At 50.7% G+C, this 12,146-nt stretch overlaps 2 protein-coding genes across 3 annotated transcripts in view; one reads left to right on the top strand and one right to left on the bottom strand.

Annotated features, from left to right (window-relative positions):
- Window positions 1-3,006: 3,006 nt before the first annotated feature.
- Window positions 3,007-3,876, bottom strand: LOC132438750 (small ribosomal subunit protein eS19-like). Its single transcript, XM_060033021.2, has 2 exons — window positions 3,795-3,876; window positions 3,007-3,623 (listed from the first exon to the last, which is right to left on the bottom strand). Exons 1-2 carry the CDS (start codon window positions 3,874-3,876, stop codon window positions 3,271-3,273), a joined length of 435 nt encoding a protein of 144 aa, XP_059889004.1. The 3' UTR covers window positions 3,007-3,270.
- Window positions 3,877-6,247: 2,371 nt separating this feature from the next.
- The window catches only part of CORO7 (coronin 7), a 67,679-nt gene continuing 61,780 nt past the window's right edge, over window positions 6,248-12,146 (top strand). For both annotated transcript variants that reach the window (XM_069541403.1, XM_060031654.1), the window contains exons 1-3: window positions 6,248-6,355; window positions 8,722-8,818; window positions 9,630-9,704. In XM_069541403.1, coding sequence (XP_069397504.1) covers window positions 6,296-6,355; window positions 8,722-8,818; window positions 9,630-9,704 — 232 coding nt within the window. In that variant the 5' untranslated portion in view covers window positions 6,248-6,295. The remainder of the gene's footprint in view (window positions 6,356-8,721; window positions 8,819-9,629; window positions 9,705-12,146) is intronic.

Below are 12,146 nucleotides of genomic sequence, written 5' to 3'. Positions count from 1 at the left end.
GTGGCCCCTGCTCGCCACAACTAGAGAAAGCCCTCACACAGAAACGAAGACCCAACACAGCCAAAAATAAATAAATAAATTAAAAAAAAAAAAAAGATCCCACATGCCAAATGGAGATCTTGCATGCGGCAATGAAGATCCCATGTGCCTCAACTAAGACCCTACGCAGCCAAATAAATAAATAAATATTTTTTAAAAGTGGCAGTTGCTGTCAGCTCCAGCGCATTTTAGCCACGTAGGGATGTGGACCTAGTGTTGCCAGATCTTTCAGTTTTTCAAGAGATCTGAAATCCAAACTTTTTTGAAGCTTCCCAATTTTTAAAACACCATGTGAACCACTAAAACATATCTGTAGACCAGATTTAGCCCATGGCATATCCATTTGTTACCTCTGGGGGTTAAAGGCTTTCTCGCTTTCTGACTGTGCCCATTTAGGCCCATCTGACATAATGGTACATTAAAAAAAACACAAGTAATTCAGGGATAACAATGGAGTGACATCAAGCAAATCTGGGAGGTTTACAATGAACTTTTGCAGTAGGTGTATAGTTGATTTATATTTTTTTTATTGTGGGAAAATGCACATAATAAAATTTAACATCTTAACTATTTTAAGGGCACAGTTCAGTGGTATTAAATATATGTATAATTTTGTGCAACCATCACCACCATCCATCTCCAAACTCTTTTCATCCTGTAAGACTGAAACTCTATACCCATTAAACTCCCCACTTCCTCCTCCCCCAGCCCCTGGCAACCACCATTCTACTTTCCATCTCTATGATTTTGAGTACTATAAGTACCACATAAATGGAATCATACAGTATTTATCTTTTTGTTCTCAAGTTTCATCTATGCCTAATGAAATCTGCATCTTGCAGATTTTCTTTCCTTTTTTTTTTTTGGCTGCACCATGAGGCTTGTGGGATTTTAGTTCCCCAACCAGGGATGGAACCCCGGCCCTCAGCAGGGAAAGTGAAGATTCCCAGCCACTGGACTGCCACAGAATTCCCGATTGTCTTTTTTTTTTTTATCTTATTTATTTATTTTTGGCTGCGTTGGGTCTTCATTGCTGCACACGGGCTTTCTCTAGTTGCGGCGAGTGGGGGTTACTCTTTGTTGCGGTGCATGGGCTTCTCATTGCGGTGGCTTCTCTTGTTGCAGAGCACAGGCTCTAGGTGCGAGGGCTTCAGTAGTTGTGGCACTTGGGTTCAGTAGTTGTGGCTTACGGGCTCTAGAGTGCAGGCTCAGTAGTTGTGGTGCACGGGCTTAGTTGTTTTGAGGCATGTGGGATCTTCCCAGACCAGGGCTCAAACCTGTATCCCCTGCATTGGCAGGAGGATTCTTAAGCACTGTGCCACCAGGGAAGCCCCCCAATTGTCTTTCTTTTTAAAAGCTAATTACTTTAAACAATATTCCAATGAATGTATATACCACATTTTGATTATCCACTCATCCATCAATGTACATTTGGATTCTTCCATGTTTTAGCTATTGTGAATAATGCTGCTATGAACATAGGCGTGCAAATATTTCTTTGTGACTCTGTTTTCAATTCTTTTGGGTATGTACCCAAAAGTGAAATTCTTGGATCATGTGGCAGTTTTATTTTAATTTTTTAAGGAACTGTCATAAAGTTTTCCACAGTGTCTATACCATTTAACATTCCCACCAAGCACGTACAAGGGTTCCAATTACTCTAAATCCTCTTCAAGGCTTATTACTTTCTGTTTTTCTGGGTTTTGTTTTTCGTTTTGTTTTGTTTTTGATAGTAGCTATCCTACTGTGTGTGAAGTGTTAACTTATTGTAGTCTTGATTTGCGTTTCTCTGATGAGTAGTGATGTTGAGCATCTTTTCATGTGCTAATTGGCCATGTGTATATCTTCTTTGGAGTAATATCTATCAAGTCCTTTGCTCATTTTTAGGTAGGTTTAGGGCTTCCCAGGTGGCGCAGTGGTTGAGAGTCCGCCTGCCGATGCGGGAGATGTGGGTTCGTGCCCCTGTCTGGGAAGATGCTGCAGAGTGGCTGGGCCCGTGAGCCATGGCCGCTGAGCCTGCGCATCTGGAGCCTGCGCATCTGGAGCCTGCGCATCTGGAGCCTGTGCTCTGCAACGAGAGAGGCCACAGCAGTGAGAGGACCGCATACCGGAAAAAAATAAATAAATAAAATTAGGTAGATTTTTTCTTTAAAACTTTTTAAAAATATTAATTTATTTTCCTTATTTTTTTGGCTGTGTCAGGTGTTAGTTGCAGCACACGGGATCTTTGTCGAGATTATGGCGCGTGGTCTCTGCTGTGCTCAGGCTTCTCTCTAGTTGTGGTATGCGGGGTTTTCTCCTCTAGTTGTGGTGGGATGGCTCCAGGGCACGTGGGCCCTGTAGTTTGCCGCACACGAGCTCTCTTGTTGAGGCGTGTGAGCTCAATAGTTGTGGCACGCAGGCATAGTTGCCCCGTGGCATGTGGGATCTTAGTTCCCCAGTCAGGGATCAAACCCTTGTCCCCTGAATTGGAAGGCAGATTCTTTACCACTGGACCACCAGGGAAGTCCCTATGTAGGTTTTTTGTTGTCGTTAAGTTTTAGGAGTTCTTTATATATTCTGGATATTAATCCCTTATCAGATCTATGATCTGCAGATATTTTCTCCCACCCTGTGGGTTGCCTTTCACTCTGCTGACAGTATCTCTCTCTTTTTTTAAAAATAAAATTTATTTATTTATTTATTTATTTTTGGCTGCGTTGGGTCTTCATTGCTGCGCGCGGGCTTTCTCTAGTTGCGGTGAGCAGAAGATACTCTTCATTGCGGTGCGCGGGCTTCTCATTGCGATGGCTTCTCTTGTTGTAGAGCACAGGACAGGCTCTAGGCGTGCGGGCTTCAGTAGTTGTGGCTCACGGGCTCTAGAGCACAGGCTCAGTAGTTGTGGAGCACGGGCTTAGTTGCTCTGCGGCATGTGGGATCTTCCCAGACCAGGGCTCAAACCCGTGTCCCTTGCATTGGCAGGTGGATTCTTAACCACTGCACCACCAGGGAAGCCCCTGACAGTGTCTTTTGATGCACAAATTTAAAAAATTCTTATGCAAAAAACAAAAAACAAAAAACAAAAAACAAAACAAAACAAAAAAAATTCTTATGAAGTCCAATTTGTCTATTTTTTCTTTTTTGCCTGTACCTTTGGTGTCATATCCAAAAATTCAGTGCCAAATCCAATGTTGTGAAGCTTTTTCTTTCTTCTTACGAATGAGGCAATTTATTAACCCATCATCGTTTGTTCTAACGCTTCTTGTTGGCAGCTGCCACCTGTCCAGAGATTCCATCCAGATCTCTCTGTCCGTGAGGTGTTAGTTTGAAGCCCCCATCTTGGTCCTTTTCCACCATTTTTAGCCCGTCCAGGGCTTGGAGGACCCGACGGGCCACGCTCTTGGAGCCTCTGCTGAAGTGGCTGGGCATGACACCATGTCTCTGACACACCTCATAGATCTTGGTCATGGAACCAACCCCAGCGTCACCCTGGAGGTATAGGTGCCATGCTGTGGAAGCATCTTGTATGTAGAACCAGTTCTCATCGTAGATGGGTGGACTTTCAGCTTCCCGGACTTTTTTTTTTGCAGTACGCGGGCCTCTCACTGCTGTGGCCTCTCCCGCTGCAGAGCACAGGCTCCAGACGCGCAGGCTCAGCGGCCATGGCTCACGGGCCCAGCCGCTTCGCGGCATGTGGGATCTTCCCGGACCGGGGCACGAACCCGTGTCCCTTGCATCGGCAGGCAGACTCTCAACCACTGCGCCACCAGGGAAGCCCTTCCCGGGCTTTTTGAGGAAGGCTGCCAGAGCTCTGACGAACTCCTGCTGGTTCACGTCTTTTACAGTAACTCCAGGCATCGTGCAGCCTCCAAGCTGCCAGCCAGGGGAAAGGTTGTTGTGAAGCTTTTGCCCCATGTTTTCTTCTAAGAATTGTATAGTTTTAGGTCTACAGTTGATTTATATTTGAACCACAATACATAATGTCTGAATGTCCCCGTACTGGAAAGTTATAAGTCAAATACAGTTGATGCAAATAGGGGTTACTGCATACTGTAGAATTAACCAAACAACCAACAGTAAGTAAAGGATGGTAATAAACTTTTAGTAGGACTTCCCTGGTGGTCCAGTGGGTAAGACTCTGTGCTCCCAATGGAGGGGGCCTGGGTTCGATCCTTGGTCAGGGAATTAGATCCCGCACAAATGCTGCAACTAAGAAGTCCACACACCGCAACTAAAGATTCCTCGTGCCGCAACTAAGACCCATTGCAACCCAAATAAATAAATATTTTTTAAAAACCCTAACTTTTAGTAACCGTAATTCTAAAAACAATATCTGGTATGGAGGTCCCTCAGAAAATTTAAAATAGAACTACCATATGCTCCAACAATCCCACTTTTGGGTATATATCCAAAAGTATTGAAAGCAGAGTCCAGAAGAGATATTTGCACAGCCATGTTCTTAGAAGCATTACTCACAATAGCCAAGAGGTGGGTGAACCCAAGTAACCGTTGATGGACAAATGAATAAACAAAATGTGGTAAATACATGCAACAGAATATTATCCAGTATTAAGAAGGATGGAAATTCTGCCACATGCTACAGCAGGGATGAGCCTTGAGGACATTACAATGAAATAAGCCAGTCACAAAAAGACAAATGGTGCATGATTCCACTTATATTTGGTATCTAAAGTAGTCAAATTCATAGAAACAGGAAGCAGAATGATGATTACTATGGGTTGGGGAGAAGGGGAAATGGGGAGCTGTTGCTTAATGGCTATAGTTCCAGCTTTGCTTGAAAAAGTTCTGGATATCTGTTGCACAACACTGTGAATGTCTTTAACACTCCTGAACTGTACAGGTAAAAATGTTAGATTTTATATGTTTTTTTGCCACAATTAAAAAAAAGAAAAGCATAAGCGACACCTGCAGTAACTGAACACCACACGAACTCAAGACTGTACTGATGGTGCCTTTTCCAAAGCTGCTGGAATTCCAGAGTCTGAAGAGTATGTGCCATGGGAAAGCTGAACTCCAGTGGCTGCCAGACTGCTTGGAATTCCAAATCCCAGGCCTCAGTCAACCCTACTGCCAGTCTATCTTTAGTTTATGGAGATCAAAGGCGCTCTTAACTCAGTAAGGGCCCCTGAGTGGTCACATTTTACCTGTGAGAACTGAAAAAAAGAACTTGCATTTTGGAGTCCATTCGTGCCCATCGCCAGACTAAGCTTTCAGAGTTACCCTCTGGACAGCCTGCCTAAGTTGAGGCTGTTGTCTGCAGCAGGCTGCGGAAGGCGAATTTTCACAGCAGCGGGACGTTGCGACCAATCATTCGCATTCCTCAGATCAAAGTCCCCTTTCTAGACACGCCTGAGCAGGTGTTATGTCTGTTCTCAAGCAGAAAGCATATTCTGGAATCACGGAGTCAATTTTCAAAGCGAAGAGAAAGGCTTGTGGAAGGCATCGCCCCGGGTTTGTCCAGGGACTAACCAAGCAGCGCCGGTTGGGCAAATTTGCTGTTTAAGAGATTCTCCACGGCCCTTATCTCCTGCCCTTTCAGCTTATCTGTAATTGATTGATTTCCTTCGGGGAGTTTTGCCCCACCGCGCCCAAGGCCTGACTCGCCCTTATAAGGGGACGCTGAAGTCTCCATCCCCGCTCCTACCGAGCCCACATGACCTAAGCAAGGTGGGTGGGATGCGGAGCCTATAGAGTAGGTCCCACGGACAGGGATTTGCATCAGACCTGGGCTCCCCTCCGCTGCCACTATCTGTGTGACCCGTGCCAGCGGCCCTTCTCTCCCTGAGAGTGTTCCCAGTCTCCTAAGTGGAGCTAGTTCACTTCTGCTTTCCCTCCTCCCGGGGAAGGACGTGCCCCGCACACTGGAAAGCCTCCCGAGGTAAATCCCTGGCCACAAAATCACAGCTGTTGCCCCTCGTCCCGCACGCCCGGCGAGACAGCGGGCGGACAACGCGCCGCACGTGACCTCCGGACCCGCGCGACCAGGCCTTCGGCATCGGGGCGTGGCCTCCAGGGGAGGCCGAGCGGCGATTGGCCTGGGGGCGGGGCCCTCGGCGTGCGCGCGGAGGGAGAGGGGCTGGGGGAGTGGCTCGGTGGACCGGAGCGGGCTGCGATTGGCCTGAGACGCGTAGGGGCGTGGCCGCGAGCGGCGGGCCGTGGGTGGGGCGGGAGGAGGCGGGAGTCGCGGCTGCTTGCGGTGCACCTGAGAGCCGACGCTCGGGTCTTCGAAGCTGCGCCCGCCGCGGTCCCCGCCGCCATGAACCGCTTCAAGGTGTCCAAGTTCCGGCATACGGAAGCTCGGCCGCCCCGCCGCGAGGTGAGCCCGGCTGCCATCGCCCCTTGCCCAGCGGCCACCCCTCCCCCTCCTCTGGCCCAGCGCGGGGACCCTCCCCCCGCCCCGAGCCCGCCTGCCCAGGCGCGCCCCCTTCAGGCCCGGGGCCGTCGTCCGGGCCGTCCGTCGCCGCGCGGTGGTTGGAGCCTGGCGCTCCCGGGACACTCTCTGGCCTCGCCATGAGCCCTGCGGTCCGCTGGGCCGGCCGCCTCGCACCGGGACCACCGAGGCGGCGCAGCCAGCCCAGTGGGGCCAAGGCCTGAAGCCTGCGAGGCTGCCTGCCTTCCCGGCTTCCGGTCGGCCTCGCCCCGAGCCGGGCGGCTCCTCCTCCCTGCCGCCCCGATCGCCCCTGCCCGGGGCTGGGGTGTGAGAGACATGCCCCTCTCTGCCCTGGTCTTGGCGAGTCTGGGTGTGTCAGCTGGAGAGGGGGAGCTCCTCGGCCAGAAGCGCGCTCCTCCCTCGGGTTTCCGCTGGCGCTTCCTCTCGCGGCTGGCGTGAGCTCTTCCCCTATTCGGGGTGATGCTGCCAAAGGCTGGGTGGGGCATGGGAAGCCCGAGCAGGTGGAGCCCAGAGGAAGAGCTGAACCAGGTGGTGGAAGGGCACCTCGGTCCCTTGGAAGCGCAGCAGGCCTGATGAGGGGTGTGCTTCAGAGATGATGCCATCCTTGGTCTGCAGCGAAACATTATTTGTGAGGCCTGTGAGTGTCTTCCAATAATGAAGCCTAGGAACTGACCTCTGGTGACCCCATCAGGGACCATCTCACATGAGGGCAGCCTGGAGCAAAAACCCGGTTTTTATCCTCTGGATCATATTTCCTGGGCACGTCCCATGTGCTGTGTCCAGCTGCTGGAACCACAGCAGTGAACAGGACAGCATTTTCCTTCCTCTCTGATGCTTAGTCTCTTGAGGGAGACAGCCAGAAAGCAGACAGGCATGCAAGGGCAATGCAGGTTTTAATAAGTGCACTGAAGATCACACATGAGGGGCTGGGATGAAGATGGAGATGGACCTAGAGGTGGGGTTAACCTCAGTAGGATAGTCTGGGAAGGCTGCTGGGAGGAGGTGACATTTAAGCTAAGTCAGGAAGGGTGAGAAGCAGCCAGCCGTAGGAAGAATGGGGTGAGAAAGAGCCTGGTGGAAGAAGGAAAGTGGGCCCGGGTGGATGGAGGGCAGTGACAGGGAAGGATGGTGTCAGATGAGTCCATAGTGGGCCTGCAGAGCCCGAGGGCCACAGGAAGAAGTTGGGTTTTACTCTGAGTGCAGTGGGGAGCCATCGAAAGGTTGAAGTGGGTGTGGGGGGCTGGTGGTGGAGAGGTTCTCACATTTGCATTAAGACCGTTGCTCTGAGTGCAGTAATGCTTGGAGGGGTCTGGAGTGTACTTGAGGAGCTCTGGGGCTTGTTTCTGGGTGGATCGCAGTCCAACAAGGTAAACAGACAGGCATGGAATTAGGGATTACAGGGAGAGCTTAAAACGGTTTATATGTTAGGGAGATGGGAGAGCAGGTGATGGGTTCTCTTCAAAGATATTTCCTGTCACTATATTTGTACAGTAAACATGAATCAGGAGGGGAGAATAATGCAAGATGGTAATGTTCTACCCGTGGCAGGTGAACATTGAACTAGAAACTTGGATGGTGGGGGTGGTTTCCAGGACACTGTGAGTGGGTGGGCTGGGAAATGTGGGTGCTCGATCGTCAGGCGGCAGGGATGCTGCGAGGTGCTGAAACCAACAGGAAACATTGGGACCCCGCCGACCTCCGTTTTAGAAAAAGTGTTCCTCTACTCCTCTACGTATGTGGGTGTTAACCTTATTGCCTTTTTATGGGGGTGCATCGTTCACCTGACTATGGGACTTCGTGGAAAGGCCTTTATTTTCCCCTCTCTTAGCTTGAATGTTTTCTCCTGGGGCTTGGAAGAGACCCTGTACTTGGTGGAGGCCTTGAGCAATGTAGCTGAGGAAGTCAAGTCTGTCTTCTACCTTAGGTGCTTACTTCTCCTTTCTCTGCTTCTCTCCCTTTGAACAGAATCAAACCCCTCCACCCCCGACCAACACACACACTGCCCAGTTAGCCTCTTGACTTTGTTCAGCCTAAGCTTCCTTCTGACAGCTTCGTCCCCCTTATTAGAGAACTTATTTAATAAGGGAAATCAACCCCTTAATGACAGGTTATCATTTCAAGGACATTTTGCATTTTCTAAGGGACTGTGTGAGTGGGGACAGGGTTTGATCCTAAGGAATGCATCTCTAATGGTGCAGCTTTAAGGTAGAGTTCCCTGGATTATGCCGTATGCCCTACCTCTTGCTTTAGGCAGAGCCCTGGCCAACACGTTTTTTGTTCTTTATTTTCAGACCTGGATCAGTGACATTCGAGCAGGAACTGTCCCCTCATGTGGGAACCATATCAAAGCCAGCTGCAGCTTAATTGCATTCAACTCTGACCGTCCAGGTAGGGAGGTGAACATGGTTGTGGGAATTCAGACATTGTCACCCTAGGTAGGGTGGGGCCAGAGGCTTGGAGGGGCCTCTCAGGACTCAGAGGTCAGCACCATGAAGGCCTTAGACCCCTGCAAACTGGTCAATGTGCAGTAGGCAGATTGCCTTTGCTTTGGGCATTGCCAGCACACTTTGTATAAACATGTTGGCTTGGTCTTCAAGAGCTTGGCCTGGAGGGTGGGGAGGGGGCTGTCGCCTTTGTTTCCAGCTATCCTCATATGCAATCCACTCCTCTTCTGGGAGCAGCTGGGATCAATACAAATGCAAAGCTCCCTGTGTTGGTTGAAACTCTTTTGGTTGTCAGTGATAACTCAGACCTCAAATTGACTTAAGCAAGAAATGGATACCTTTTTGGTTTATAGAACTAAGAATTCCAGAGGCTTCAGGCAGAGCTGTATCTCACTGTATCCTGATCTCTCTCCCTGTTCCTCAGCTCTGCTGCCCTTGGGTGAGGGCTTCTTTCTCAGGTAAAGCTGGGAAGGTGGCAACTGGTAGCCCCAAGCTGACTGCTTATGACCCACAGTGCCTTAAAGAGACAACCTTTTACCCTAGTGTCTTTGCACAGTCGATGTCACGGAAGGCTCTTGTGTGGGGCAGGAACCGAAACCTCTGCCAATCACTCTGTCCCAAACGGTGTGGCCTTACAGTTGGTGGAGGCTCTGGGAAGGTCCAAGGCTGAGCATTTGGGTCTTGTGTGCTCTGGGAGTCCTGGGTAACAGATCCCTATTAGGCCTGAAGTCAGAGTCCCCGTGTTTGTTTGACAGGCGTGCTGGGCATCGTGCCTCTGGAAGGCCAGGGAGAGGACAAGAGACATGTGGCCCACCTGGGCTGCCATTCAGGTGAGTGGAGACTGGACCCAGGAAGCCTGGAACTTGCCCTTCCCGACCTGGGGCCAAGGATTCATACTCACCTGGTCCCACAGCCCTGTGGCTGGCTGGATCCTTCCTGTTCTCCTCACTGTGCCTTCTGACAGATGGGATCCGGATTGGAAGGCTGGTTCCTGGTTGAGAATTCTGCCCTGGGCAGAGAGGAGAGAAGCTGGGTGCTCCAGGTGGTCAGGCTGGAAGGAGGGGGATATGCACCGGCCAGTGCCAGGCTCCAGGCTGATGCTCCCCATCACTGCAGAAGACTCAACCCTATGTGGTTCTTAGCCCTGTGTGCTCACCTGGAGCCCAGCAGATCACCTCTCACCACCAGGCATCCTCTCCAGCCAGGCTGCGCGGGGCGCTCCAAGGAGGGGGCTGGTTGGGCTGCAGGGCCGGAGATGGGCCCTCACAAAGAGAGCTTTTGTCCACCACTACAGCTGCTTCTGGGGGCGCCCAGCAGTCCATCTGGCAGCCTGCCTGCTTTGAGGGAACAGTTTGCTCTCCTTGGGCTACAGCAGCGCTGGCCCAGCTGCCTCCCATTTCCCTGTCCAGCTGCATGGCCATGGGCCCAGACCCTCTGGACTGCGCTCCTGGCTGCCTGTTGGGCAGCCTTGGGTGAGGGAAGGGGGCTGATCCTTCGTCCCTGGTCTGGGTGTGCAGCTCAGCGTAGCAGTCCTGATGAAGATGGTGGTGGTTAATAAAATGACAGTAGTGAAGACTGATGGAGAGCTCCCCGGGTGCTAAGCGTGTATCTGCGTTTTTTCACCTAATCCTTTTTTAAAATTTGAAACAACTTTATCGAGGTATCATTTACATACTATAAATATTACTTGTTTTAAGTGAAGGATTCAATGACTTTTATTAAAGTTACAGGGTTGCATATCCCACCATCCAGTTTTAGAACATTAGCATTATTCCAGAAAGACCCCTTGTGCCCCTTGGCAGTTAATGCGTTTCTGCCTTGGGCGCTGCAGCCTCAGGCATCCGTTGATCTTTCTGCCTCTGCTGCAGGGGCTGCAAGCTACTGTGTGGCCAGATCTGGCCTGCTGCCTGTCTTTGTAAATAGTTTTATTGGAACACAGCCACGCCTCTTCATTGACTTACCGTCTGTGGCTGCTTTTTCCAACAACTGCAGAGTTAAGGAGACAGACTGTATGTCCCTCGAAGCCTAAAATGTTTCCTATCCCAACCTTCACAGAAAACGTTTGCTGGTTTCTGCTCTACAGACTGGCCTTTTCTGGACGTTTCACATAAATGGATTCACATTATACATAGTCTTTCGAATCTGGTCTGTTACGTTTGGAATGATGTTTTTGCGATCCATCTAATGTTGTAGCACGTAGATGAAGTCTGCTTTCTCATCCATTCTCATCCCTCATTTTTTTTTTGGCTGCGTTGGGTCTTCGTTGCTGCGCATGGGCTTTCTCTAGTTGTGGTGAGTGGGAGCTACTCTTTGTTGTGGTGTGCGGGCTTCTCATTGTGGTGGCTTCTCTTGTTGCAGAGCACAGGCTCTAGGCGCGCGGGCTTCAGGAGTTGTGGCACGCAGGCTCAGTGGTTGTGGCTCACAGGCTCTAGAGCTCAGGCTCATTAGTTGTGGTGCAGGGGCTTAGTTGCTCTGCGGCATGTGAGATCTTCCCAGACCAGGGCTTGAACCTGTGTCCCCTGCATTGGCAGGCGGACTCTTAACCACTGCGCCGCCAGGGAAGCCCCCCGAAGTAGGTTTTTTTTTTTTTTTTCCGAAGTAGGTTTTTAAATAACCAGTTTTTCAGCTAAGGAAACTGAGGCTCAAAGAGTTAAAGAATTTAGCAGTGTTGGCATTGCTGCTGGCAGAGCCAGAATCGGAACCCAGGTGTTTTTAGGCACCATGCTGTTTGCTTCTTGATGCTTTTTCCTCATGGGGAAGTGGCCTCAAGTTGGTGTTGTCTGCAAGGTGGTGGGCCCCCTGTTACTGGGGAACCAGGCTTGTGTTGGCAGATCGTAGCCTCACTGTGGCTCCAGCTATCCAGAGCCTCTCCCTGCAGGAGCAGCCTTGCCAGAAAGCTGCTCTGAGGGTAGCTGAGCTCCAGCTCCTCAGAACCTGCTGTCTGGGCACCAGGCACTGGTCTGCCCTCTTAGGTGCTGGTGGGGTGGGGGGAACTGTGGTGGCCTGGGTTCTGGCTGCTGCCCTGACTTCAGGGCACCCTGCCTTCAGGGGCACCGTCTGCCTTTTGGCTCAGGGCCAAGTGGCCCTTTGGTCCAGGGGAGCAGAAGGCTGGGAAGCATCTAGAGAGTGTTGCTGCATGCCTGGGCTGTGGGGTGGTGGCTGGGGGCCTGCTCTGAGTTGGGAAACACTGTGTGTTGTGGTGAAGATGGAGGTTCTGAAGCTGGACTGCCTACCTGACCCTCAGCCTTGCCCCTTCTTAGCTGTGCAGCTAT

The sequence above is a fragment of the Delphinus delphis genome, chromosome 15, assembly GCF_949987515.2.
Source record: "Delphinus delphis chromosome 15, mDelDel1.2, whole genome shotgun sequence".
Classification (NCBI taxonomy): Eukaryota; Metazoa; Chordata; class Mammalia; order Artiodactyla; family Delphinidae; genus Delphinus; species Delphinus delphis.
Note: the sequence above shows the minus strand (reverse complement) of the source record. Positions and strands in the feature narration are given on the sequence as shown.